A 27,476-nucleotide genomic window follows, 5' to 3' on the forward strand; every position below is an offset into this window, starting at 1 on the left:
GCATCAGTGCATACTACATACATATCTACATATAGTATATTGTATTAGTATACGCTAGAGTTCCAAAGAGTTGCACCCTATATGTGTTTATATATTTATATAACATTTTTATTTGGGCTCAATGCACATGATGTATGCATATCTGTTACTCATATATATGTATATGCATTTATTTTTGATACATACATACATCTATAAATGTATATACTTAATTAATTTTTTTTAATTGTTATTCTTTTCATTTCCTCTCTTTGCCTGCTTCGTTTTTAATATAAATTAATTATTATTTATAGTATTACTAAAGTGAAACAACTTTTCGTTCGCATGCTCCTTCTCTTTATTGCTGTCTGCTGTTTGCTTGCCGAGCGCCGTTGTTCGCCGCGCTCATTTAGCTGCTGCTCAGCAAAAAGCTAGCAATCGGGACTAGTAGTGCGGCGGTGGCAAGCAATGTGCCGAAGCTGCTGTGACACGTCGCCGCGTTCTCTTGACGTGGCTGTATGTCGTTGTTGGTGATCTCGGTTGGGCCCAATGGATCGAATGGTGACGAGGTGGCACCTGTAAATTAATGAAAATGAAAGTGAGGAAAATGTATGCTGAATATGTCGCGCGCTTGAGAGAAAAATGTAACTTACCATCACCGGAACCGTCACCGGAGCCATTCTGATTGCCATACTCTTCATCGTCCATGTCGTCAGGCATGTGACCGGAGCCCTCCTCGTCGTGACGCGCCATATCGCTTTGAATATCGGAGTAGGAACGTGTGGTGGATGGCACCTAAGTTGTTTTTGAACATAATTATTTATTTAAATTAAATTATCTAAATTATATTTACCGCTGCACCAATATTTTTGCGCACTTTGATCAATTTGTCAACCAGCTCGTTCAATTTCGTCGACTGTGAGTTGACCTCCAATGGCACTTCGGGATTATAACGTTGCGTATCGACACCCTGTGCCATAACCAGCTGTGTGTAGTCGCCAACACGATCGCCTGTCCAGCAGTTGTGATCATTACGTTGTATGTCCTCATCTTCACACACACTGTAGAATGAAAGTAGTAATTAGAAATAGGACAAAAAATGAAAAATAAAGTTTGAAGTTTTCAAAAAAATCATATTATTGTCATTTAAGTTTTCCGCAACAAATTATTAGAATTATTCATTTTAACTGAATTATTGTCTCTGTCGAAATTCTCTAAGAAGCACAAAATCCTAAAACCCAAAAATGTTAACATCATTTGTTCTCAGCGCTCGAGATACCATACACGAGGTGTTTCGGCCAAAACCGTTACCGCCCGTGAAAGTGGTAAGCATACGTTTTATCTATTTTTCATTTAACTGCCTACTAACTCTGCTCTCTCTATTCCATGCTCCTACTCATTACTCATTTACAGCCCTGTTTGACCATGTCGAATAAGGAGATGTTCTGTAACTTCGTCTTTTTCAGCGCGGCTATTTTAGCACCACTCTACTATACCGTACTGCGTGACGCTCTACGCAAGATACGCAATGTAAATTATAAAATAGTACGTGTGCGAAATTAGATCGCGCACTAAATAATAATTGCGCAAATAAATTTAATATGTAACTGTAATTTTGGTCGTTACTCACTTGTTGACGATGTTAGAGTAGAATTCTTTGGATTTATCGATTGTCGATTGGAAGTGCAGAATTTCCGCATCTGGTGGTGTAGCCCATTTAATGTTGTGTGGTGGTTGTGGGCGTGTTTCGGCATCTTTAGTGAGGGAGGGCAATAGTTTTGGTGTGCCACATGTTTTCTTAACCTGAAATAAATAAATGAAAATTAAATTAATTTTTATTGAACTAAATAAGTTATTGGAAACACTGTGCACCATATTTAGTTAATATCGATTTTATATATTTATGTGTACAAATATGTAATATGATTTGAGGGCATACTATAAAGGGTTTTTAAATAGCTTCAAGTAAGTAGACCGATAGGGACAGCATATGACGTCATATTTTTCCCGCTCTTTTGACATTTATCTTCAGCAAGGTTTTCCATTTCATCATGCAAAGTTATACGATCCAACAATGAGTCGGAATTATTAAAATTTACTACCGAAACTCGGAGTCAGTGGCCTTAACATTAAGAGCGCTGCGTCTAATTTTTGGTTGTCATAAGAGAGGACGCAGATCAACAATTGGGAGTCTAGTAGAAAATTTTGAATCTACAGGCACAGTACAAAATGTTCCCGTGCCATTGCGAATTTTCCGTATTCCAATTGTGGAAAACCTAAATCAGTCTCTCACACGCCGTTCTCAAGCGTTGGGCACCTCTGTGACGTCGTTGTGGCGAGTTTTGCGAAAAGATGTAGGCCTACATCCCTACAAGATCAAATTGACGCAAGAACTGAAGCCATTCACATGTTATCTCACCATTGCATCATGAAAAAAATTATAGTTTGGTGCAGTTTATTGGCCGTCGGCGTTATTGGGCCGTACTTCTTCCGTGATGATTAAGATCGGCACGCTATTGAGAATGGGAATCGCTACCGCTCAATGATAACCTAATATTTTTTGGGCGAATTGGATGATATGGTCTTGAACAATACGTCGTTCCAACAGGACGGCGCCATAAGCCACACAGCGAATGTCACAATCAATCTATTGAAAATCTAGTTTGACGAACGTGTTATCTCACGAAATGACCCAGTAATTTCTACGCCTCGGTAGTGCGATTTGACACCGTTAGACTATTTCCTGTGGGGCTACGTCAAGTCTATGGTCTATGCCAACAAGTTAGCGACGATTGATGAACTTCGTACGAATATCGAACGTGAAATTGCATTTATGCTTGAAAACCTTTGAAAATTGGGTTCATCATCTGGACTTCTGCAAGAGTCCTCGTGGTGGCCATGCAAAAAAAATCAATCTCGATACATAATGGCATGGAATGTTCTTTGGCAGGAGTGAAAACCCCTTTATAATATAATATAATATAAAATATAGAAAATTTTAGTATGATTTCGAGGAATTAATGTTATATGCATTTTAATTTTTAAATTGAGAAACCTATATTTTTATCGATAACTTTAGATCGATTAGTATGCCTCCTTCTTCAGGCGTCGAAATAAGTCAACAAATAAATTAATTTAAGTCTTCGGTATCAAAATTATGAACATTAGTAAATCAATATATTAAACTTAATTTCAATTTAAAAAAAAAAATATTTATTTACTCAACCAAATTAATGTTGTCGCCTTCAAAATAGTTCCCATTCGAGATCATGCTCTTATACCTTTGGCTCTTTCATGGATTTTTTATATGATTGTACGTTCGAAGCGGCTTACTCATTTTGAAGAGAAAATCCTCTTTCTATTCACTTTGAATTTTTGTTTGAAAAATGATAATATTCTATTCATATGTACTCTACTATTTCCCACATTAAGGAAAGTGATTCACGACTAATGGTCTCATATGTTTAGCACCTTCTGCAAGCCATAGATAAAATAAGAATTTCTAGTTGATTGTTGGAAATTGCTTTACAAAAATATATCTACAAGCTAATAAAAATGTTTGCAAGCTAGCAAAGTGCATTTGCACGTTATATATAATATCTGTGCTTGTGTATAAGACCAAATTTGTGATAAGAGATGAAGCCACACTTTACTTCCATATGGCACGTTTTCTTCGCTACTAATGAAAATTCACAGCTGAAAACATTTGTATGCAACACACAGACAATTAAAATCGAATAAATATGAATTGAAGTAGTCAGCGCCTGCATCGTGCCTGAGCTAAGAGTTTTCATGAAGTTTTCCATTGTTTTACAAAAGGTAGTTTTCCTACGGTTTATTAACTGGCATAAGCATACATACTTCGTATGTGTATATGTATATCTGAGGCACTCAACTCATTTGGTCAGGCTTAATTTCTATGCTTCTCACTCTATGTGTATGTACGTCGTAGGTATATTTGTAAGTATTGCTCCTACAAACACTCTAAAGTAAGGCAGTAATGTGAACATATGGTGACTTGGTACAAAGATTGTGTAGAGTTTCTACGAACGGTTTGAACGAGTTGCAGTGATTGCAGTTCTTCGGTGTAATTTACGAAAATGTAAACGTAGTTCAGGTAATGGTGCGCTGTAGTGCATATTAATTAACTGCTGCACATAGATATGACTACATATTATACAACTCCACACAAACATGTGTGTAATACGAAAACAATTGAAGATTTCAATGCTTACACCCATATGCACATATATGGACATGTCCTTTAAACTGAATACATACATATATACATCTAACGACTATGTAAATGTTGAAGCATACATTTGTAAATAAGGGGAAGCTTAATTAGTTTAGTGAGTAGAATGCAAAGTGGGCTTAACAATCTATGAATGGGGTGTTTTTTGTTTTAAATTAAGATTTATACCCTTAACGATTATGAAATATTTAAAGAAATTTAACGAAAATTAATTCCACTGGTTGATTTTAATAATTTTTAAATCTTTTGTAGCGGTCTATCGTGCACTTATAAAAAATAATTCCATTAGAACGAATCTTTAGATAGCTTCTCTTATTTTAGATCTATCTCCGACTATAAGATAATACGGTTCGTGACATCTTATAAGAAAAAAATCCGTATGTGAGGTATTTGGAGGCTAGATGAAGTATTGACCTGATTTTGTCCTTTTTGCTACAGTGTCACACTATAGGAAACACGTCTCATTCGAATAATTTCTGTGGAATGTCTGAGAGATTTACCGATATTTTCGGTAAAAAATTAGCCAAAAGGCCTTGAAAAGTTGTATTCAGATGTTGGATAGACGATGCCACATTATAAATGCAGTGACTGTGCAAAGTTCTGCCCGATATATTTACTAGCGCTTAATTTATAGATTGTAAAGTAAACGATTAAGATGGACTTCAAAATTGTGTTATATGAGAATTAGGCTTGATTGTGAACCTATTTCGCCCATTTTCAAAATATATCATTGGGATGTCAGACAAATTTTAAAATTGGCCGAGTAGTTCCTGAAATATGGTTTTTGACTTATAAATGGGTGGCGTCACGCCCATTTATATATTTTTTTTAAATTGTTCGAATGCGTTCATCTGCAATACTAACTTTCTTATGGTGTGAACAAAACTATTATATTCAACACCATGCAACATGTTGCGAGAGTATAAAAACATATTTTTTAATAATGTATATTTGTAGAATAATATTTTTTAACCTGGTATTTAATAAGATGGTAACCCTGTTCAACATTTTTTTCTTTGCTTGTGATTATTTTACAATTTCTCACTGAATTTCTTATAAAAAATAAATAAGAATATAGAAATAGGTGGCAACACCATACAATTCAGTTTATTTAAAAAAAGCTTGCATGAATATTTCCTCTAGAAAGTAGATGATCTGAAGAAATCTTCAATTAACACTTCATTTACATTTTACTTAATTTATTCCACGTGGCAAGGCTTAAAGCTTTTTTCGTTTTGAAGTAAGTGCTAAGAGATTATCTGAATATTGTTGTATACAAATATATTTACAAGTTTATTAATTTAATTGTCTGTGATTCCCTACTACACTTGAAAACGTATTATCCAACAACATTATTTTATTAAGAGAGCAATAATAATATCAGTTAAATAATGCGCTATCACGACAATAGATAGTGTATGAATGAATGGAATTACATGAACCACTCACTCAAAAGCACTTAAGTTTATTATTAAGCACACCTTCCGGTATTACCAACGAGTACTCGTTGAAAATTATAAGTTTAACTCAAACTTGACATTCAGACAAAGACAAAACTCGATGGCAAATAAAAACGAAAACAAAAAATAAAAATAAAAGTAGACAACAACAAGTATAACCACAATTCATTTAACTCGAACACCAAAGTGCACTTATGTAAATGCTTAATGCTTATAAGGACAGGAAACACGCTGCCTCATTGCTCATTGCTCATGCAACAACTTACGTTTTACGTTTAAATTGAATGCATTTTATGTGCAACGTGCCACAAGCTTAAACGTTCTTCACAATATGGTACGGTATGCCTGCAACGTTCATCAGCTTGGACATCATTGAATAAACTACGAGTACTTATGGTATATAATATAAGTGCCCATATGAGTTTACAGAAATATGCACGACTGATTGAGTTGAAAGCTTTGAAGGTGAAAAGGCTAAACGTTGGTTTTTCAAATTACTTGGATTTATTAGTTATTTAAAAATTAAATATGGATAGCAAGTTTAGGGTTGAAGGTCACAAGTACTGACCGGATGCGATAGGTTGGTGAGCAGATTCTAGAGTTGAGGAGCAATATGGCATTAAAGGTTTGTGTATTGTAACCATATCTAAAGGAATTTTACTCCAAAGCTTTATTCGAAAAATCATCGAGATCATCCATAATCTTAATGCTTCCTTAAAGAGTGGGCCTCAATATTTCATAAAAAAGTCATAATAATACATATATAAGGTCCTTAGATTCCACAGACTGATATGGACAGGAATGAAGAAAAGCCCGTACAGCCCCATAAATAATTGCATAGAATATAATTGGAACCCTTGATGGTAGCTCTCAAACGCTTAGCTCACTCAAATTATGGTTTTTCCAAGAATTTATTAATATAATCCAAATTGATCGCATTTAGAGACCTTACTGTCACTCACGACCGCGTCATCATTTCATGGTCAGCACACCCAGTGGGTGTCACTTTATCAAATTTGCTTTCACAGCGAGGAAGAAATGCACTTGTAGTCCAGTGCAATTATTTTCAATTACATGAAACAATAAAATGAGTAACGGAATGCAGTTATGTACTTTGTCCGCTTTGCTCATCAACCTCGCCGCCACCTTCCCTCATACTGACACTTGTAGCGGTACGTCCACAAATTTGAACGGCGTCATAATGTAGTGGCACCGCGTGGCACCAAGCTGGAGGACTGGCGAAAATTTTTGCCTTGCGATGCATAATGCTTTTCATTGTTTAAACGACTGGCACCACATGGGCGCCATGACTACGCCCGACGAACGAATGACGAAAGGTCAAATTAATGTGCATTAATCAATCATTGTCGAGGCACTTTCATAATTTATCAAAGTGGTAATAAATTGGCGAGCTGCAGGTGCTGCTTGTTGTTGTACGTGGTTTATATGGGCATGCAAATATTTTAAGTCACGTACCAAAAACCCCCAGCCCTCATCAACTGCTCTAGTAATTAGCTTCCTTCTTTGTTTATGACGATAACACACTAAAACGATTAGTGAATTTTATTTATATAATTGCACAACGGCAAAATCCATAGAGTTAAAAATAAATCAAAAAACCTTTAATATTTTGGAATTACTATCCAATAGTTAAACTCGGGATATAGTATAATATAATTAAATAAATTTAAGGCAAGAAAGCAAAGGTCCTTAAGGAGAAAAGGAATGCCTCAATGTCATAGAAAAAGCGATCTGTTAAGTAGAAATAAAGGGTTTTTCAATAGAGCTCTAGAAAAGTTTTTTTTAAATAAAACAAAAATGCTTTGGGATGAATGAAAATCTTTAATCCAGTGAAAGTACATTCGATGCCATTATTTATGGAACTCGATTACTTTTGCATGGCCACCACGTTCATCAAACTTGGTTTTCAATAAATCGATTGTGACATTCGTTGTGTGGCTTTTGGTATGACGACCATAAAGTGGAAGTAGCGCTCTTAAGGGGCAAACCTAGTGTGAAATTTCTAAACCTTTAAAAATAACATATTAAAATTTCAAATCGATATCTCAAATAGTTTTTGAGTTATAGCAATTTAAAGAGCAGCCGCTTGGCAGCTAGAGAGCCTAGAGACGTACCTGAGGTATTGTTCGGAGTCTACTGTCCCTTCCAGCCCCTATAACACGATTCCGGTTTCTTATGTGGGCTCTCAGGTATACTAGAATATATCATTATAATAATTTCTAGAAATTTCTAAAAATTTTCACTATTCACTTGTAACAGTGATAACGATCATTTTATCTTTAAACGCCTTTTTCTCGAAACAGCATTTTCCGAATTTGCTGCAGGGATTACTCAAAAACAAATGATCCGATCACTATCGATTTTTTTTTACATGTTCATGTTCTATATATAGTTCTCCGTACAAAGACCTATCGATTTTTGATCTGATCGGAATCACTGCAGTCATTACTGTCGAAAAAAATTATATTCTGAAATAATTAAATCAGAGTTAAAAGTATCATCTTGCCAAAAATTTCCACAAAAAAGTTTGGCGATTGAATATTTTTATTTTAAAGTGGTCACTGTTTAAAAATGAAATGATAATTGAAGGAAAGGAGTCTAATGTGATATAGAAAATGTATATACTTAAAGAAATTGGTAATGTAATTCGAAAATATAAAGTGATCTTGAGAAAAAAATGGTATTCGATATCATTACCAAAACTGATTACATTACCAAATGCTTGCCTTCATATATGTATCATATTATTTCAAGTTTCACAAAAAGAACAACAACACACAATGGATTTAATTAATTAAATCGATCGATCTCATTTAAGTTTACAAGCATTCGTTTAAAGGGAAACTTAATTATGCCGTGTACGACTCCTTTTTTATACCGCTTTGTCGCTTAGTCTTTTTCGTTGAAAAAAAAAACTGCAAAATCAACAATCGAAAGGGAGATAAAAACTGGAACATTTGCTCCACTTTAATGTCTGTAAATTCGGTCAAGTAAAGTGGGAGCCAAAAAAGGAAGATATAATGTAACATGAGGGCGACGACATTCATTCCAGCATTCTCCTACATATGGATGTGGTAGCTCACATTGACGAATAAAAATATTGCCAAAACTGGAGATATTTAATTAAAGCAGAAATGGAGAAAAGAAGCGTCATACTAAATAGTGGACAGATTTAATAGGGTAAGAAAACAAAAAAACATGAGTTGAAGGGTTTAAGGGTTAGGGTGTTCCAGATATTTCTTTAGTTTTTAAGACTGTAAATGATAAATATATTCCAAAATATTTGAGTTACTTATTCTCTGCTTCAACTGATCATTTCCTCTATTTTAAAAAATATTAAATATAGACTTAATGAAACCGACCTTATGTTGATTAATTTATAGTTTCGTATTTTCATGAAAGAATTGTGTAAAAAGGTATCAGTGAATATATGTAGCTCACACCGATATTCAGTTAGTATGACATTTGTTGTGCTGACGTCACACCATCACATGACAACAGATGGTTCAACCTAATTCTTACTTGGTATGGTATATTCAAAATTAATTTTAATATTACCCTATATGGAACATATTTATGGATCTGTGTATCATATCCAAATATTTGATTTGTAAAAAGAACAATAATACGAAATACATGTGTATATCTTCAGTTTCGAAAAAATTGTGAAACATATTGAACGGGGAACTCTAAGAATCCACTAGGAAACAGTTCATTAAAATTAAAAAAAAATCTTAGTAATTAGGATTATAATTTTACTATATAACGACTTTAGGAATTTCTTTCAAGTGCTAAATGATGATTGTTACTGTTTCAACTTACCTTCATTTCTAGGTCAGGTCCATTTTCCATAGCACGCATAATGGTTTCCGATAATTTAATATCTAGCTGTTTAATTGTGGTAACAATACCGCTATCTGATCGTATATGTGTCGTCACTAAATTCTGAATAGCATCCACAACATTGGACCAGGGGCTATCCAATACGCCGGCATATTGGGCCGAACAGCCGCTGCAAGACGTAAAAGGAAGAACAAAATTTCGTTAATATTTATATTATATTTTAGCTTCAGGTGCTATATATGTCGATTGAATTAAGGAACATTTCTTATGCATGGGTTCTGATTTATCTCTCTGGCATTGAGAAATTGTTGTATTTGGTAAACTTATATCAAGAATAAAATGTTTGGACAACAAATTTTGATGCCGGAAGAAGTGTTTGATACATGTTTCAGAGTAATCCTCGTCGGATTGGACAAAATTGTTCGGAATTTGATTCGAGCAAATGAACTTATATTAATTTCCATGGTGATAATTTTTTTCTTTTGACCCGAAGTCTAAAAAGCAACCCGCGTATAAATAATTGAAATGACTTAGTCACTACACACTTCCGTCTCTCTACTTACTGGAATACATTCATGCAGTAGCTGTAGCATGGCTTCACTTGTGTCTTCTGCAAACCATTACAACTTGGACAGTAGCTCATCTTGAGCAAATGCTTCTGACAGTTGTCGGTCAAATATAGCGAATATAATTGATCAGTTTCGCTCAGCACCTCAGCGCTCTGTTGCAATGAATTCAAGAAAATGGTCGCGGTCTGTACACTTTGCAGCAAATTGCGTTTGATCTCCTTCGGTATGCTGCCAAACGGCTGTAGATCGTCGAATGTGTGCTTCAAGCAATTGATATAATCCTCATGTAATTCGCCGTAATTATCCTTGCTCAAGTGCACCGCTTGATGATAGGCGACCGGAAATAGATTCACAAAGAATTTATGAATAGCATCTTCCAGATTGCTGTTGCTGTTTGCATTCTTCAAATGGCTATAAATAGATAGATAGAAGAAGATAGTTTATTACAATAAGAAAAAAAGAGTGAGTGAGTGAGATAGAGAGATTTTGAATTTAAATATTGTTCTAACTTACTTCATGATTTCGGAGTAGAGTTTATGGATCAATTCGCTCGATTGTGGTACCATGCGTCGGTATACTTGTGAAAAGACCGCCAGGGTCTTATTCTCGGATTGTTCAGCAAGGTCTAGGACATGTTCTGAAAATAATAAAAAACATAATTGAATTAGATATATGCTTTGAGTAAAAATATAGTAAAATCTGATAGAGAATATTCAGACAAAGTTTCATTCATAATTTAAGTGTGCGGAAATTTGTATTTGCACATAAGCCATATTAAAAAAATATTTCGAAATAGTGTTGCCAACTATCGGAAAAAAGTAAATAAGTGTCAATACGTCTACATTTATAAGAAGGTATATTCAATCCCTTTAAGAGAGAAAGAAAATTGAATTTTAGAATCTGAATCGGTTTTCGAAATATAGAATTAAATGTGGTTCTAAAACTGACATTTTACAACAAACAAGGTATAAGTTTTCCTAAATGGGTCTCAAATAGAAATTATTGACGAAATCTATAATTTTGAAATATTATTTTGCCATTTAAAGAAAAAAGGAAAATATTAAACGATATTCCTCCAAACAAAAAATATATTTAACCAAACCTTTTTAGAACAATTTTGCGATTTTTTCAATTTTTATGTGTATTTGGAACAAGAGTTGCCATTTTTTTTAGAAAAAGGAAAAGTTGTAAAGTTCAGATGCATTATTGGTTTATTAGAATATTTTATATTAGGTTATATCTGCCTTCCGCCTTTTTGTCTTTTGATTTTCGCGGCTATGTATAAAGCGCCACAGAGCTCGTATCTGGCAATACTATACATCTTTGAAAGGTCTTGACATAACCTACAAAACGACGCTATGCATGATTAGTTTGGATGTTGCGTTCCACAGTTATAGACGTGTAAACATGGAGTTCACTACGCCGAAATTCGCGCTATTTTAAAGTTTTCCACTAGAGAAACGTTCTGTGAGATTAATGGTGTTTTGGAGGATGGTACTCTTCTATCACTTCGAACTGCGGAAGAATGGTTTCGACAATTAAGAGCGGGTGAAAAAGACACCATGGATAAGCAGCCGGCGGAAGACCTGTGATGATGAATACCGATCAAATCATGGAAAACATCGAGTTAGACCGGCATATGGCATATCATGATATCGTCCAGGATATGGGGGTTAGTCAGCAAACCATTTTAACCATCTGCAGAAGGCTGGATACACAAAAAAGCTTGATGTTTGGGTGCCGCATGATTTGACGCAAAAAAACCTTCTGGACCGAATCAACGCCTGCGATATGCTGCTGAAACGGAACGAACTCCATCCATTTTTGAAGCGGATTGTGACAGGCGACGAAAAATGGAACACATATGACAGTATCAAGCGAAAACAGTCGTGGTCGTAGGCCGGCAGTATGAAGTTGCCGTCTAAGATGAAAACAGATTATCGAAATTTTGGTTGTAAATGTGTCGCTGTTCCGTTGAGATGAGCCAAAAAAAAATATAAGTATTTTATAAGTATGTATTTTGCCATGAAATATTTTACTCAAAGAATTATTATTTTTGGCATAAATTGTCAGCGAAAATTTTCGTATGCTCAGAATAAATAAATATAAATAAACATTCGTGATGAATATATATATCATATATATGAATATGTATATATAAATATCGCTGTATGATAAAAAATAAATTAAGATGAAACATTTTTTCAAAATGCGGAAATACATTTTTAAAGGCACGCTGCGCTGTCAAGCAACAAAAATGCCGGTCTGTATGAGATCATCGCGCAAAATGCTTGACAAAGGCTTGCCAATTCATTGGTAATTGTTAATTGGCGATCAAAGTCAAGCGTTGGCATTTTACTGTCAGCTTGTTTCTTAAGAAATTGTCAGCAGAAAATCCTTTTCAATGCTAATTAAGTGCAAAATACATACGTTCACAGTAAAAAAGTGCCATAAAATGTATGAAATTCGAATATTTGCATTTCAAGTTGATTTTCAACGCCTCAAAATCCATGATCCACGGAAACGTGCCAAAACTTTTCAGGTATTCAAAGCAGGCAAACAGGCAAAGCTGACAAAGCACGGCGCTTAGCGCTAACAATTTAGCATAGCAAAGCCGCGTCCGTTATAGCATACGCCAGCAATTTCCGTTATGCTGCGGTGTGTCTAACATGTTAATTGGGTGATGGAGGTAAATTAGGCACGGATGTGGGAGATTTAATGGCGATCGCGACAAGAATGCCGATCCCGCCAATTTGGGATGGACGCTTTTATGCTTAGCTTGTATGAATGAATGAATGGGGATTACTTATGTACATATATGTATGCGTGTGTATGCTTGTGTTTAGGCGTGATTTAGTGTGTGGCTTTAATGCGAGATCGCATGTGATTTATGCGCGATCTTGTTGGTACTTTGTAAAGGATTTTTTGATATTTTACCGATATGTGTGGTGCTAAATAGCACCTAAAGTTACGATTTATTTGTGGCTGATATGACTCATAGAGCTTATGCTTTGCTTTAAAAAACTATTTTGGCTAAATATTTATGCGAATTCTTTGAAATGTCTGTTGATTTTCTTATTTTATCTGATGTACTCGTAAAAAACGATTCTGAAATATTTACATATATTTATTTGTGTGTATACATAGTGGAAGTGTGATACGTAAATACAACAAGCGAGATATATTTATGTGTATACGAGGGTAGCTCGTTAGGCCAATTTGAATTTTAGTTTTGTGGGATAAATATCTTGAACTTGAGAAAACTATTTGGAATGCTTTATGTGTGCGATATTCATAATAATATACCAGAGACCGAGAGAAAATCAAAGACTTGAAGCTTTTGTTATTGACTAGAGGTGAGATGATCAAGTATAGCAAGGAGTTTGCATTTTCTTTCATAAGTATAGTAGGGTACCTGAGATCTAGCTGCTGCTTAAGCTTGACTCAAAGTAAATAAAAACATGATAGTATGCTCTGATAGACTGGGATATAGTCTTTAGCTTGAAAGGGATAAATATGCAGATGTTTTTATTGTCTTGAACTGCCGGATATTTTAGTATTTGTTTTAAGGATATGTCATTGGAAAGTAAGAGAAGTGTAGATAAATTATGTATCGAATTTCTACCTCATCAAGCATATTTATCAAAACCTATTTAGGCTTAGCAAATGACACCCTAATGCATACTGATATACAATCACATACATATCACATATGTATATTCAGAAAAAAAACTTTTTTTTGCGGAATATGGCTTTATCAGTTTACACTTGGCATAATAAACAGATCAATCTATATATCTACTTATACGTATGCATTCACCATAAAAGGCCGCATTTAATTACAAAAAATTTCCGGCGTTCTGCTCCACATCAGCTGAGCTGTATTGCTACACTGTGGCAGTACGCGAAGTGTATGTGATCGATCGCAGTCCGTTTCGTGTTTTTGTATATTTACAAAATATGGCAGCCAGTTCATACTGCTTCGTAAATTGATCATCTGTTCAACGCCGCTGATGATCGTGAAGCAAAAGCAATGGCTGCTGCGTAGTATTTACATGAGAAATTTATGTATGTTGCACGTTCTGGTGTGTGGCTTAAGTGAATAGGCAGCGCTTTTATAAACAAATATATAGTTAAAAGAATGCTTACATTTATGGCATGTAGAACATGCAGTAGAGCTCATGGCTGCCTATCTCTTTGCAATTGAACGGCGCACTGACGGTTTACTTGTCCGTGGGCACGGAGTTTACATGCAAAAATCAATGTTTTCACTGCATTTCCACTTGTTCGTTTTTTATTTCCACGTTCTCTTTTTTTATTTTTGCTCCCTTTGCTGGCCGGTTGCATGCTTCACACAGTTGCGATCAGCTGCAGATGCTATGTTTAATGTTGGCCCGTGCGCTCACACTCATCAAAGCGGGTCTGGCTGTGGGCAACTGTGCTATTTATTGGCAATTTGTTTTGTGGTATGCCTTATGCGTTGTAGAGAAGATGGTTATTGCTAATTATATTGATATCCTATATTCATACATACATATGTACGGATCTATAAATCTTCTCCTTCTTAATGCTAAATCTTAAATCGAACCTAATCAAGGTATACATAATGATTCTTCATTTTTCTAGTAAGCCAAGCCAAGTAATTTCAATTTTTTAAAATCCACTAGACCAAAACCAATGTAAAATTGTCTAAAAGTCAAAAAAATTTTAAATTATCCTAAAAGTATGCTACATTATTTAGAATAATAATCCAAAAACTGTAAACTGTGTTGTAATTTTTTTTTTTCGGAATCATAGTTCTTACTTCTAACGGCAAACGACAAGAGGCCCACTCTCGAAAAAATCGTCCCTGGGCACTTTTTTTATTAATTTTAGTTTCCGAAGTCAAGAAATTGTGCACTTTGTCCGAAAACACATCGCTTTATTGTGAGAACGTGTGATAACTGGGTGTAATGGCTGCGAAGATCACTGGCAAGAAATTCCAGTGCAGAGAACGTGTTCAATTGCATTTTCTTACTGTAAATCATTCGAATTGATAAATGCTATAAATAACGTTTATGTACATATATTTTTACAGATATGTATATATGTACATGTTCAAGTGTCTACAGCAAAAAAAAAATATATAAAAATTGCGCATTTCAAAGAGTCTTTGGATATCGCTTGGAAATAGTCACACTGATCGCTTTTTAATGATGACATCATCTCAACCGTGCTGATCAACCAGAAGTGTGCTAAATTGATTTAATAATAAATAATTAAATAAAAAACCCATTTCGATTGGCAGCTGCCTTGTCTACTAGTTTAACTTGACCAAGCGGATATCGTTGCTGCGGAATGCTGTTAACTCTGGTTTGCAGAAGAATGAATGCATGCGATTGGAATTAGCGGAAGTGCAATCAATTGCAGCAGCAGTTTTTTACGCTCTTTCCCCCTAATACTAAATTGTCGCTAGAGAATTCATATTTTATTATTATATTGCATTAAATTAATATTACACTCAATGGAGGCTACAAATAATACTAGTAGTTCCAGGATTATTATTGTGATAAATTATTGCGGTGAACAACATTTAATTGATTTATTAACATTTAGCGGAAGCGTTTAATTAGTTGTGGGCAAATGACACCACAAATTATTGCAAATGTGAATGTGAGAAAGCAATTTTTCCTATGTATATGTGTATATTAAATTCTCATTTACTGCCGTCATTTATGTATTTGCAAGCAATTCTATTGAATTGAACATTTCACAGATGTTGGACTTTATTATTTATCTATATGTATATATCCATGTACATATGTATTTCAATATGCATATTATGTAATCAAGCGAGTCGAACAGATCACTGTGAATAATATTGCGGATCATTGCACAATTCGGTCGATATTAATATTGCTTTTCTTTTTATTTATAGATATCTCGGTCAATAAACTTATACATACATATATGTATGTATACAATTTGAAGAATTGTTTCATTGACTTTAGTCTGTTACGGTGTTTTATAATAAATTTTTTTATCGTTTCCGTTCGATTTCAACATTTATTAATATATTATTATGGTAAAACATACTCTCACAAATCTCAAAAGTACTTGAATACATGCGGAGTAAAAACAGCATATTTTAGCTTTTCCTTGTAGACTAAAAACTTTTGTAATCTTTTCAGATATTTAATCTTCAACGTATGCCATGTCAGGAAGTCATGTTTAGTATTCAGCACTCACTGAAGAAGTAGAATTCTCGTTTGAACTGAGAAAACTTTGTAAATGACTTCTAAAGTAGCACAGAATTTAAGGGATGATCCCTAGACTGGTACGCAGATTAATTTTTTCAGTAGGTATAATGGGTTATTTTAATCTGATACTTTGTGAGGACACTTTGAATGTTCCTCCTTTTCTAGTTCGGATCGGAACGAGTACAATGGGATAGAATGGGTTAAATCGATTTCTCTTTTGTGATTTCGTAAAATTTTCAATTTTTTTTATATCAATAAGCCTATGTAGCGAGAAAAATTATTTTTTGGAAATTCTAGAGTGATCTAATTCTTTGAGTAATAATAAGTGTAATTTTAAAATTGGACATATGATATTTTTATCTGAATATAAAAATTTAAAGCTGCTTGCCTCATTTCTTTTCATACATTTTAGGTATATAAATAAATGTAGGTATATAAGTCTATAATTAAATTTACACTATCACCATGGAGTATTTCAATTTTAAATTTTTATTTCAGATGCTTTCCAATTTAGCTTCAATAGCGAATACAATCACTTTTTGATAAAAATCGTTAGATAAGCCGTAGGAATATAAAATATGCTTTTGATATTTGAAAGTTTCAAGAGTGTTCCACATAAACGTTTGATTTATGGAATTTAGCCATTAATGAATACATTCATTTGCAAAAATTACCAACTAAGAACTATTTTTTTGCATACATATATATATTCAGAGGGAAACACACATAATCCAATGTAAATATGTAAATGCTTTTAATAAGCACACAAAGCTTTTAGCCATCAATTGCGCTGCTCTGATATAGAACCAACGAAGCGCTGTGAAGCAATGCGGAGCAAAATCCGGCTGGCCAACATTTGTTTGTAATTTCATGATGGTTCATAAGTTGAAAAATGTATTAAAATATAAATTTTATTACAATAAACAGAGAGAGTGAGCGCGGACAGCAATGTGCGCCTGTGTCTGTGCAATTCTCTATTGAATTTGCATCGCTTTCAACTGCAAATTAAATGCGAATTCAAATTGCCAATGATTATGAGCTGAACGAGTGCACTCAGCGCACTGTGGCCCTGGTGTTCCGCGCTCAGTGGTTGCACTCACTCCAGCAGCCTGCACGGTGGACCAGACAGACGTGCAGTGAGGCATAATACAACTACTCTCAGATTGCTGATGAGTCAGTGTGAATCTTTGTGTTAGTATGCAACCAATAACCAGTCAGCAGCATTTAATGCAGCTTGCCTTCGCCTGTCAGCATGGCAAATGCATCTGCCTTGGTGCATGCCAAAAAGACAACGTCAAACAAGTCGACGGATTAAGAGTTCTTCTAATAAAAAAAAATCCTGTTAAAATTTGCTACAAAAGGTTGTGCAATAGCGTTGAAAGGATTCCAACAGATAATACGTTAAGAGAATTAGTGCAACAACAACAATATGTATTTAAAAGCAATAACAGCATCGCTTTCATTTGTTTCTATATAAGAACCCTGGAGGAAATGCAAATCGTGGACTATCGTGAATGTTCAAAGAACCGCAGCCAACTTCGTTTAGAATACTAATTGTCTAAGCAAACAAAAATGTAATAGAGCTAAAGAATGTATAATCTCAGAATTCTTTCGCGGTTTCCATTTGCCCATTGAGGTTCGGACATCTAAGAATCAGTCAATAATATTTAGTCCATATATATCAGGTAAATTGTAATCAAGTGTAGTATTCTTAGAAAAGATTTTCTGAACCCATTGTTTACATGAAATATTCCTTAATTTCAGTCCGATTGAAACCTGGAATTCTTAGAAAACAAAGCTGCAATAGACAGATTGACTTAGATGTTGAAAGGTTTCGTGAACCAAAATTTGACTCATTTTCGGTTATATCATTTCAGCCACCATCTATTTATCATCTATTTAAGGACTATTTAAGAGATCAAGAAGGAATCTCCAAGACCAGATCTGAAGAACACGGTGGAGTCATAGCAATCCGAAGCTCGATTCATGCAGCCTCAGGCGTACTTTTGAAATTTAGCTCTAACTACAAAACAAATTAATTATATCTGGTACTCTTTTTCTTACAGGATATACACTCATACTAGACATTTCTATGCATTTTAACATTGGATAATACTATTTTTCACGCTTTAATTTCCCATATTCCCATTTTGTTACTTCCTTTTTAAAGTCCACTACAGTCATGCCTCTGCCAATTCAATGAAATTTGGTGTTGTTGTTGTCATTGTCGGTGTGCGATGGAACTTGTTCACTTGCTGTAGCTCGTGTAGCCCATGCATTAGCATCACAAATGAAATGGCCAATTCTATGGTTATGACGTTTCTATGGGGAACTGTGCGGAAAATATTTAAATTAAATTGCGAATGAGTGGAAATCGTTTCGTGTAAATTAATTAATTAATTAATTAACGTGTATCATTGGCGAAGTGAAAATAAACGCAGACGGAGATACAGCGAGCTGATAAAAATTAATTTGCTGTGAATGAGCGCGTGTGTCTAAATATATGCACATAATTGTATTTGCTAATAAAGATCAAATAATATCATCATATCAGATAAAATTTAATGAATTTGGACGTGCTGATTTATGGCACATTTGAAGTTGTCTGCCAAGAGATTTTGTATGCGGGCAGTTGTGGGTATAAATATATATTAAAGTTGCTCTGTAGTATAGTAAGATTGCAGGTGTTGTTGGCTATTTTTTAAGAAAATATTATGTATTCGGAACCGATTAATTAAGAAATGGAAGAACACGCGTAGTCGGTCGTGGTAATCGATTTCGAAGAGCATATGGCAACGATCCGAGGATTTTGGTTTTTAGATGCGGCCTAATATGAGATTGTGCGACTTTTTTTTGCTAATAGAAGTTGTGTCTCAGTTATTAATATCCATCCATATTTTCAGTTTTATCATGTGTCCTATCGACAGTTTCACGGGTTAGTAAATATTAAATAACTTTGAATGTTTAGGGAGCAATAAGGTCCACTAGTTTAGTTGGGTGGCACAGTCTGCCGGTGATTCTGAATTAATGAGTAAAATTTAAAATTATTTATTTATTTAATATTTTGATATTTTTTTTTTATCTGTATGCATTTTTTAGCTGCCATACAGTGTTTGATTGGTGGAAAATAATTGAATAGATACCTGCACAACCCACCTAGGTAGCTAGTTAATCGGAATTTCGTATAGTGTAAAATGGCATGGAATTTCCTTGCAACGACAAGCAATTGCACACAACAAGAACAAGTACTGGACTCCATGTTAAGTACAAACATCAGCGCTCCGTATCGTTTGTGGCATGTTGCGGCGTATCGTAAAGTAAGGCTTATTTTAGAAGCTGCGTTGCAATGTGTTCCAACAACAAATGCATAACATTTGTGCCACACACAGCTGCAAAATGTTGCCACCATAGAATGTGTGGCAACAACATACGTTGCACATAAAATCTAATTGAATTGCTGAGAAATTTCACTACCAGAAAGCAATTTCAATGGCAAGCATGAGAGGTGTGTGTGGCAAAACAGCAAAGTGCCTGCCACAAACTGCTACAAGCCAGCAAAGCTGCCAAATACCAAGTCGGTACTAAGTGCAAATGCCCCCTATGGAATGTCTGGGCAGCCTACAAATGTAAATACCTAAACCAGTTTTCTCCCAGCAAACACATACAACCACACAGATACATGTAAGAGAATACCTTCAACTAAAATGAGAATATAGCAAGCAGCATAATCCAAAATGCCACAGCGTCTAAGATGCGCACCACTCTACTTGTAGGTATATATGTAGGTATCGTGCCACTAAAGCTGCCAAGCCACGTCTTACAACAAATAAGCACACAAAAACAAAAAGAGTGAATAAAAGCAACCCAGAAGAAGAGGAAAGCAACACAAATATTGTTTTGCAGTAAGTTCAGCCTGGAGCTGGGTAACTGGAGCTGCGCATATGCATCTTGGCAGTCAACTGGTCGTCCAAGCAGTCATGTGGCATGCAACAAAAGCGCTGTGGCTGCATTGGATTAGAATTCGTGTGAAACAACTCAACTTCATTATTCGAATTTCAATTTCATTTGGCCGTCATTAGTGCTGCGCTGTTTTCGATTTCCTTATTCTTGCATTTGCGTATTTGTTTTCTCTTCCTTCTTACTGGCACTCTTTGTGTTCTTGACGAATTTTTTTCGTTTTTTTTTCTTTACTTGAAGCAGCATTTTGCAGGTTCCAGAGCTGTAGCGCATCAGCGTTTTTTATTTGGGTTTCCTTCGAACTTTATTTTTGCTTCCTTTCCATTGCCTTTGTTCTTCTTTGTTTTTATTTGTTTTCCTTTGCTTTTATTTTCGTTTTTTCGGTTTTGGTAAAGCGACTTTATTCATTCAACTGAAAACTTGCGCGCTTAAGCGCAGCTCTGGCCGCTCACATATACTTGGCTCATTTTGTTCGCTTCCTTTTTGTTGACGTACGCGCCTCTTTGGCTGCCAACCGTATGTGCACAAAAATATTTTCAGATTCCCACGCTATAATGGCCATTTCTTTCTTGCAGCAACGAGGGTAACTAATTGTATTTTGAGTTTGTTTCTCATTCTCTTATTGAGATGTTCACTTTAGCGAAGGTCCGAACCTCATGAAAATTTTAAATATATCTACGACTAAACCCACACGATTCTGAAGATCTCACTGATAAGCTATATTATCTTATCTAAAGTGTCGGTCATTTTGGAAAGTCGTTAATGCTTAAATAATCTCACAGTATACTATCTGTCAGTCAGAAGTTCTGTTGTGATGATAATTTATAACGGTCATTTAAGGAAACCTCAAATCTAACCTAAATTAACGACGCTGGTTTGAAAAGTATAATGATAAAATAAAGATAAAATGGTATAATGAAACTACTTTTCAAACCAGCGTCGTTAATTTGGGTTAGGTTTAGCTCGAAACATATTATTTACCCTCGTAAGTCACAACTGACTACAAGACACTCCTTTATAAACATATCTATATACTTATATATATATATATTTGGCGTAGGAACCGCTTTAAGCGATTATAGCCGAATCCACCAGAGCGCACCACTCATTCCTCCTTTTTGCTTTTTGGCGCCAACTGGAAACACCAAGTGAAGCCAGGTCACTTTGCACTTGGTCTTTCCACCGGAGTGGAGGTCGTCCTCTTCCGCGGCTTCCTCCAGCGGGTACTGCATCGAATACATTCAGAGCTGGAGTGTTTTCTTCCATCCGTACAACATGACCTAGCCAGCGTAGCCGCTGTCTTTTTATTCGCTGAACTATGTCAATGTCGTCGTATAAATCGTACAGCTCATCGTTCCATCGTCTGCGGTATTCGCCGTTGCCAATGTTTAGAGGACCATAAATCTTGCGCAAAACCTTTCTCTCGAAAACCCCAAGAGTCGTCTCATCGGATGATGTCATCGTCCACGCTTCAGCGCCATACATCAGGACGGGAATAATGAGCGACTTATAGAGTTTGATTTTGGTTCGTCGAGAGAGGACTTTACTTGTCAATTGCCTACTCAGTCCAAAGTAGCACCTGTTGGCAAGAGTGATTCTGCGTTGGATTTCAAGGGGATGGGGTCATATGTAGAAGTTCACGCAAGTGAGGAAAGTTTCTGATTGCCATTCACTTGGGAGTGGCCAGGAACGATTCTTTTGCATATGACTCAAGCAGCTCACGACTTCCGGTTTTAGACCAAGTATCCCCTGGGTAGCTAACAGACATCCGTTTGGAGGCGAGCTAAAGTGAGAAGGCGAAGCCCGCTTCTGCGGTTGTGCGTAGGGCTTGGGACCCACCACATAAAAAAAATCTCCCCAATGAAAACCAACACCGAGCCTCGGATGAGAAACCCCCCTTTTATCTATATGCTTACATACATCTATATTATTATACTGCCCCTTCTCATTTACGACGATTCTTTAGTCTAGATTTCTCTGACATGCGATAGTATTGTCTACTCATTCAATGATATTAACTTTCTGAAATTCCTCTTTGTTTGCATTTCTATTTTCTAATTTTAATTCATTCAATTCTTTTTATAGTTCTCACGTTAGTTTCACTGCTTTTCTGTCTGTTTAATTTCACCAGTGTTTTTCAAGAAGACCCTAGCGATTCTCAGCAGCAGCGCTGTTGCATTGCTCGGACAGTGCATTTTGTAATCCAACGTCGCACCTCTTAGAACCCGCTTGAGCCTCCATTCGCAATTCGCATTCAACTACGTCGTTCGGTCGTCTATTTAGTACTTCTAACTTCTTTTTACTTTCATGCATATCTTTCATCCTCTCTTGACCACTCTCCGGTGCTTTGACCCTGCTGCGTGAATTTTTTTTCTACAGTCACTTTCTTATTTGAAATTCTCATAAAAATTCCGCAAGTCAAAATGGGCTTGCAATAACGTCGCACAAACAATAAAGCCATTCTGCTTCTTCTACTTCTTCAAGAGTTGAAGAGCGCATAATAACTTGCTACGGTGCCATACGCGCCAACCCGCCTAATGCAAGCCTAGTTACCAAAAGTTGTGATTGTCGTTAGCCACGTTAAGTAGTCGGCGATGACTCTTTGAGTGCACAAAGGCGTGGAGATGCCATTGTGGCAGACAGAAGACTTAGTGCCAAAGGCAGCTGTGTGGCATTGTCCGCTGCAGCAGGTTTTCTGCTTGCAACACCACGTGCCACGTCATGAAGCGCTGCTGGTCTGTTGGTGCTGTTCAGGTTTTATTCTATATATTCTAAGTGAGTCTGCACGGATTTTATGGATGCAAATCAAGTTAAGCTCACATTTAAAACAGTAAAATTAATTGACAGCTCTCCAGTCATCGAACCGGCGTATGTTATTGTTGGCACACTGTACCAATTTTGTATGTGTGGCGGACTCTGGCATATTTGCAGTTGAGTTCGTATATTTGTCACAGTGTGGCTTTGCAACAAGAAGCTTTTGTTGGTATTGTTTTGTGGCTTATAATATGTCTACTGCTTTCACGTGATGTATAGAGCTTTCTACTATACCTACCTAGTATTGTGTATGATTACTAGAGTACTAGTAACGACTTTACTACTTTGAACTACATTACTTCATAGAGAGAGTCAGTCATTGCTCGGGCTTTATGGGTCCTAAACTAACTTTTTAGGTAAATATTTACTATATAGTAATATCAAAAAAATTTATATATACTTTGAGTTTCAAATATTTGGCCTCCATATACACAAATAACTTGCTTGGTAAATATTAAAAACTCATAAGATTACAAATATATAAACTCCCACATGCTCGTGTTTATTTGAAAGCTTGTGGGAGCGCACAGCCACACAGCAATTTAGCTAAATTCCACTCTCACCGTAAGCACGTTCATTAAAAATTTAATAAGTGAACACTTGCTGTAGACACAGATACAACAATAACAACAATCATGCCACCCACATTCATATAGAAATACATTTGTCTGTTGGTTACTACGTACTTGTTGGCTGCTGTGTGCCATCAATTGCTGTACCAAATTTTCTAAACATCATTTGCATATTTCGCACATTTGCCTAAACAGGATTAGGTGCAAATGAGAACGTCACTGAAGGGAGAGTTGGTGAGGTTAGGTGTAATCAAAAATAATAAAATATTGTACTATATTTGTATGAATGCAGAAGTTTAAAGTTCACTTAAATAAACCCATTTATTCAAAAGACTGGTTTCTTGCAAACGAAATATAAGAAGGTGTACTAAGAAAAATTTTAATTTGAGCTCGAACAGAATTGAAAAAGCTCTGTTGGTATGAATAAAACATGAATACTGTGTATAATAAATATTTTTTATACATAAATGAAAAAAAAATACCTATTACAGTTAATATTAAAATAATTCTATGACAATATTAAAATTTCAATGAAAAAAATTCGCAGCTTGTCAGCTTAGGTTATAGCGCTAACAAATATTTTCAACACCACAATTAGTTTGAGGAAGAAATTTATACTAATATTATAAAGGTGAAGAGTTTGTTTGTTTGTTTGTTTGAACGCGCTAATCTCCGAAACTACTGGTTCGAATTGAATAATTCTTTTTGTGTTGAATAGTCCATTTATCGAGGAAGGCTATAGGCTATATATCATCAGGAGCGAAGAAACAGTGGTAAATGTGTAAAAAACGGGGGAAATTATTTATCTTTGAGGGCTTCCATTCCTTGCGCTGCGAAAGCGGTTCAAGATTAGATACGCTAAGGATCGAGAACGGTTGGACCATTATTGATGAAATGTTCAGAGGTTGTTCGTTGTGGATCTTAGAAGGTTTAATTGGAAAATTGTAAAATTCCAAAAAGTGACTTTTTTCCATACATTTTTTTTTAATCTATCTAACGGGTGATTTTTTTGAGGTTAGGATTTTCATGCATTAGTATTTGACAGATCACGTGGGATTTCAGACATGGTGTCAAAGAGAAAGATGCTCAGTATGCTTTGACATTTCATCATGAATAGACTTACTAACGAGCAACGCTTGCAAATCATTGAATTTTATTACCAAAATCAGTGTTCGGTTCGAAATGTGAAATCCGCTTTTTTATCGACAAATTTTGTTCAGCGATGAGGCTCATTTCTGGTTGAATGGCTACGTAAATAAGCAAAATTGCCGCATTTGGGGTGAAGAGCAACCAGAAGCCGTTCAAGAACTGCCCATGCATCCCGAAAAATGCACTGTTTGGTGTGGTTTGTACGCTGGTGGAATCATTGGACCGTATTTTTTCAAAGATGCTGTTGGACGCAACGTTACGGTGAATGGCGATCGCTATCGTTCGATGCTAACAAACTTTTTGTTGCCAAAAATGGAAGAACTGAACTTGGTTGACATGTGGTTTCAACAAGATGGCGCTACATGCCACACAGCTCGCGATTCTATGGCCATTTTGAGGGAAAACTTCGGAGAACAATTCATCTCAAGAAAGGGACCCGTAAGTTGGCCACCAAGATCATGCGATTTAACGCCTTTAGACTATTTTTTGTGGGGCTACGTCAAGTCTAAAGTCTACAGAAATAAGCCAGCAACTATTCCAGCTTTGGAAGACAACATTTCCGAAGAAATTCGGGCTATTCCGGCCGAAATGCTCGAAAAAGTTGCCCAAAATTGGACTTTCCGAATGGACCACCTAAGATGCAGCCGCGGTCAACATTTAAATGAAATTATCTTCAAAAAGTAAATGTCATGAACCAATCTAACGTTTCAAATAAAGAACCGATGAGATTTTGCAAATTTTATGCGTTTTTTTTTTTTTAAAAAGTTATCAAGCTCTTAAAAAATCACCCTTTATAAAAAAAAACAATTCGGAAAAGTCGGAAATTGGCAAGTGGCAACCGAGAATTTAGTATTGCAAATGAACGGTGACATCTACAATGAAGCATTGAAATTCATATGCCATCACCAAATCGTCAAATTAGAGATGTACTGAATCGTGCATACGACAGAATAACTTTGGAACAACAAGTTTAAAGAAATGTTCCATTATTTAATGAGCAGCAAAAGACAACCTATGATGAATTGATTAAGGCTGTCCATGATGAAAATGGTAGACTTTTATTTCTTGATACGCATGGTGGGACTGGGAATCCTGATTGATTCTGATATCATTGATTTTGGCAACAATACAATCTCAAAATGGCATTATGTTGGCTCTCGCTTCTATTGGAATTGCAGCAACGCTACTTGAAGTTGGAAGAATGGCACATTCGACATTGTAGCTTCAGTTAAACATGCAAATCTATGAAACATTTATGAGATGAGCGCAATTTTCTAGAAGCACTTGACAGAACAATGAAAGATCTGTGCAATAATAATCGTCGCTTTGGTGGCGTAATGATACTGTTATTGACAAACACATTCTGTTATTTCGAAATCAACAACGGCGGAGGAATTGAACGCATGTCTCAAGTCATCGTACTTGTGGCGGCACGCGAAAACCATATGATTGACCATGAATATGCGGGTGTGCCTGCAACAGGAAAGCACCGCAGAAGATTTGCAAAGAACTGGGCAAATTCTGGTTAATACTTCTAATGGTTTGATATCAATCCGAACATTAGCCAAATTTATCGTAACTACGATTGGTTGAGTGCACGCAGATTTTTAAATGCCAAAAATACCGATGTCGATGATTTAATCTATACGACTTAAAGTCAACTTCCGGGAGATTTGTGTTCATACAAATCGATCGATCATGTTGAAAATGAAGACGAAGCAGTGAATTATCCAGTGAAATTTCTAAATTCTTTGTCATTATAATGCTTTGTCATTTATATGCTTCGCAATTTTCAAGCAGCTATCGAATAATGTAATAGTTGCAAGAATTTTTTAAAGGGACTTACAAGGGGGCAGAATACTTGATTCCACGAATTTCTTTGAGTTCCAACGATTTGCCATTTCAGTTCAAACGTATTCAGTTTCCAATGAGACTTGCATTTGGGGTGACAATCAACAGGTCTCAAAGACAGTCGCTAGAGGTGTGTGGCATAAATTTCATTCACGAGTTGAAAAATCATCATCTGTACATTTACGCACCGGAACAGAAAACAAAAAATGTTGTTTATTAAACTGCGTTACATTGAAAAAAAAAATTAGAAAAATCGCAAATAAATGTTTTCCAACACTATACAAATTCAACTTTGTTTTCAAAACAAATAATTTCACGCAGTGCAAGTAATTCATAAAACTTCCTCTAATGTAGATGTAATGTAGTCAAATTATACCAATATTTTCCATTACAGTGAGGCACCTTAGGCAATTCAAATGCTAATTCAAATGAATAAACGGCTGGACGTCAAGGCGTATACGTACCATCCGCCTAGAATAAATTTACGAACAGCATGACGGCTGTGTAACAACTGGGCAACAAAACAACAACGACAATAACTATAACAAAACTTAAGAGCACAACTGTGTATCAGAAGAAAAACAACAACAATAATAACAGCAACACCATACACTCATAATAGCGCACCAGAAGAAGAACCACACCAACAACAACACTAACAGCAATCATAACGCATGCAAATGGAAATGTGTATTAAATTCAAGCAGGAAATTGCACATTTCATACACTTAATGCTAATATTTTTGCATATTTCACGTTGCAGTGGA

General features: G+C 35.6%; 1 protein-coding gene across 2 annotated transcripts in view; it reads right to left on the reverse strand.

Moving 5' to 3' along the window:
- Positions 1-302: 302 nt before the first annotated feature.
- The window catches only part of LOC105221165 (division abnormally delayed protein), a 301,758-nt gene continuing 274,584 nt past the window's right edge, over positions 303-27,476 (reverse strand). For both annotated transcript variants that reach the window (XM_054230175.1, XM_054230174.1), the window contains exons 4-10: positions 10,641-10,764; positions 10,122-10,538; positions 9,538-9,727; positions 1,610-1,782; positions 833-1,040; positions 633-774; positions 303-555 (exon numbers count right to left, since the gene is read on the reverse strand). In XM_054230175.1, the coding sequence (XP_054086150.1) occupies positions 389-555; positions 633-774; positions 833-1,040; positions 1,610-1,782; positions 9,538-9,727; positions 10,122-10,538; positions 10,641-10,764 (1,421 nt within the window). In that variant the 3' untranslated portion in view covers positions 303-388. The remainder of the gene's footprint in view (positions 556-632; positions 775-832; positions 1,041-1,609; positions 1,783-9,537; positions 9,728-10,121; positions 10,539-10,640; positions 10,765-27,476) is intronic.

This window comes from Zeugodacus cucurbitae, chromosome 4 (genome assembly GCF_028554725.1).
Source record: "Zeugodacus cucurbitae isolate PBARC_wt_2022May chromosome 4, idZeuCucr1.2, whole genome shotgun sequence".
In the NCBI taxonomy this organism is placed as follows: domain Eukaryota; kingdom Metazoa; phylum Arthropoda; class Insecta; order Diptera; family Tephritidae; genus Zeugodacus; species Zeugodacus cucurbitae.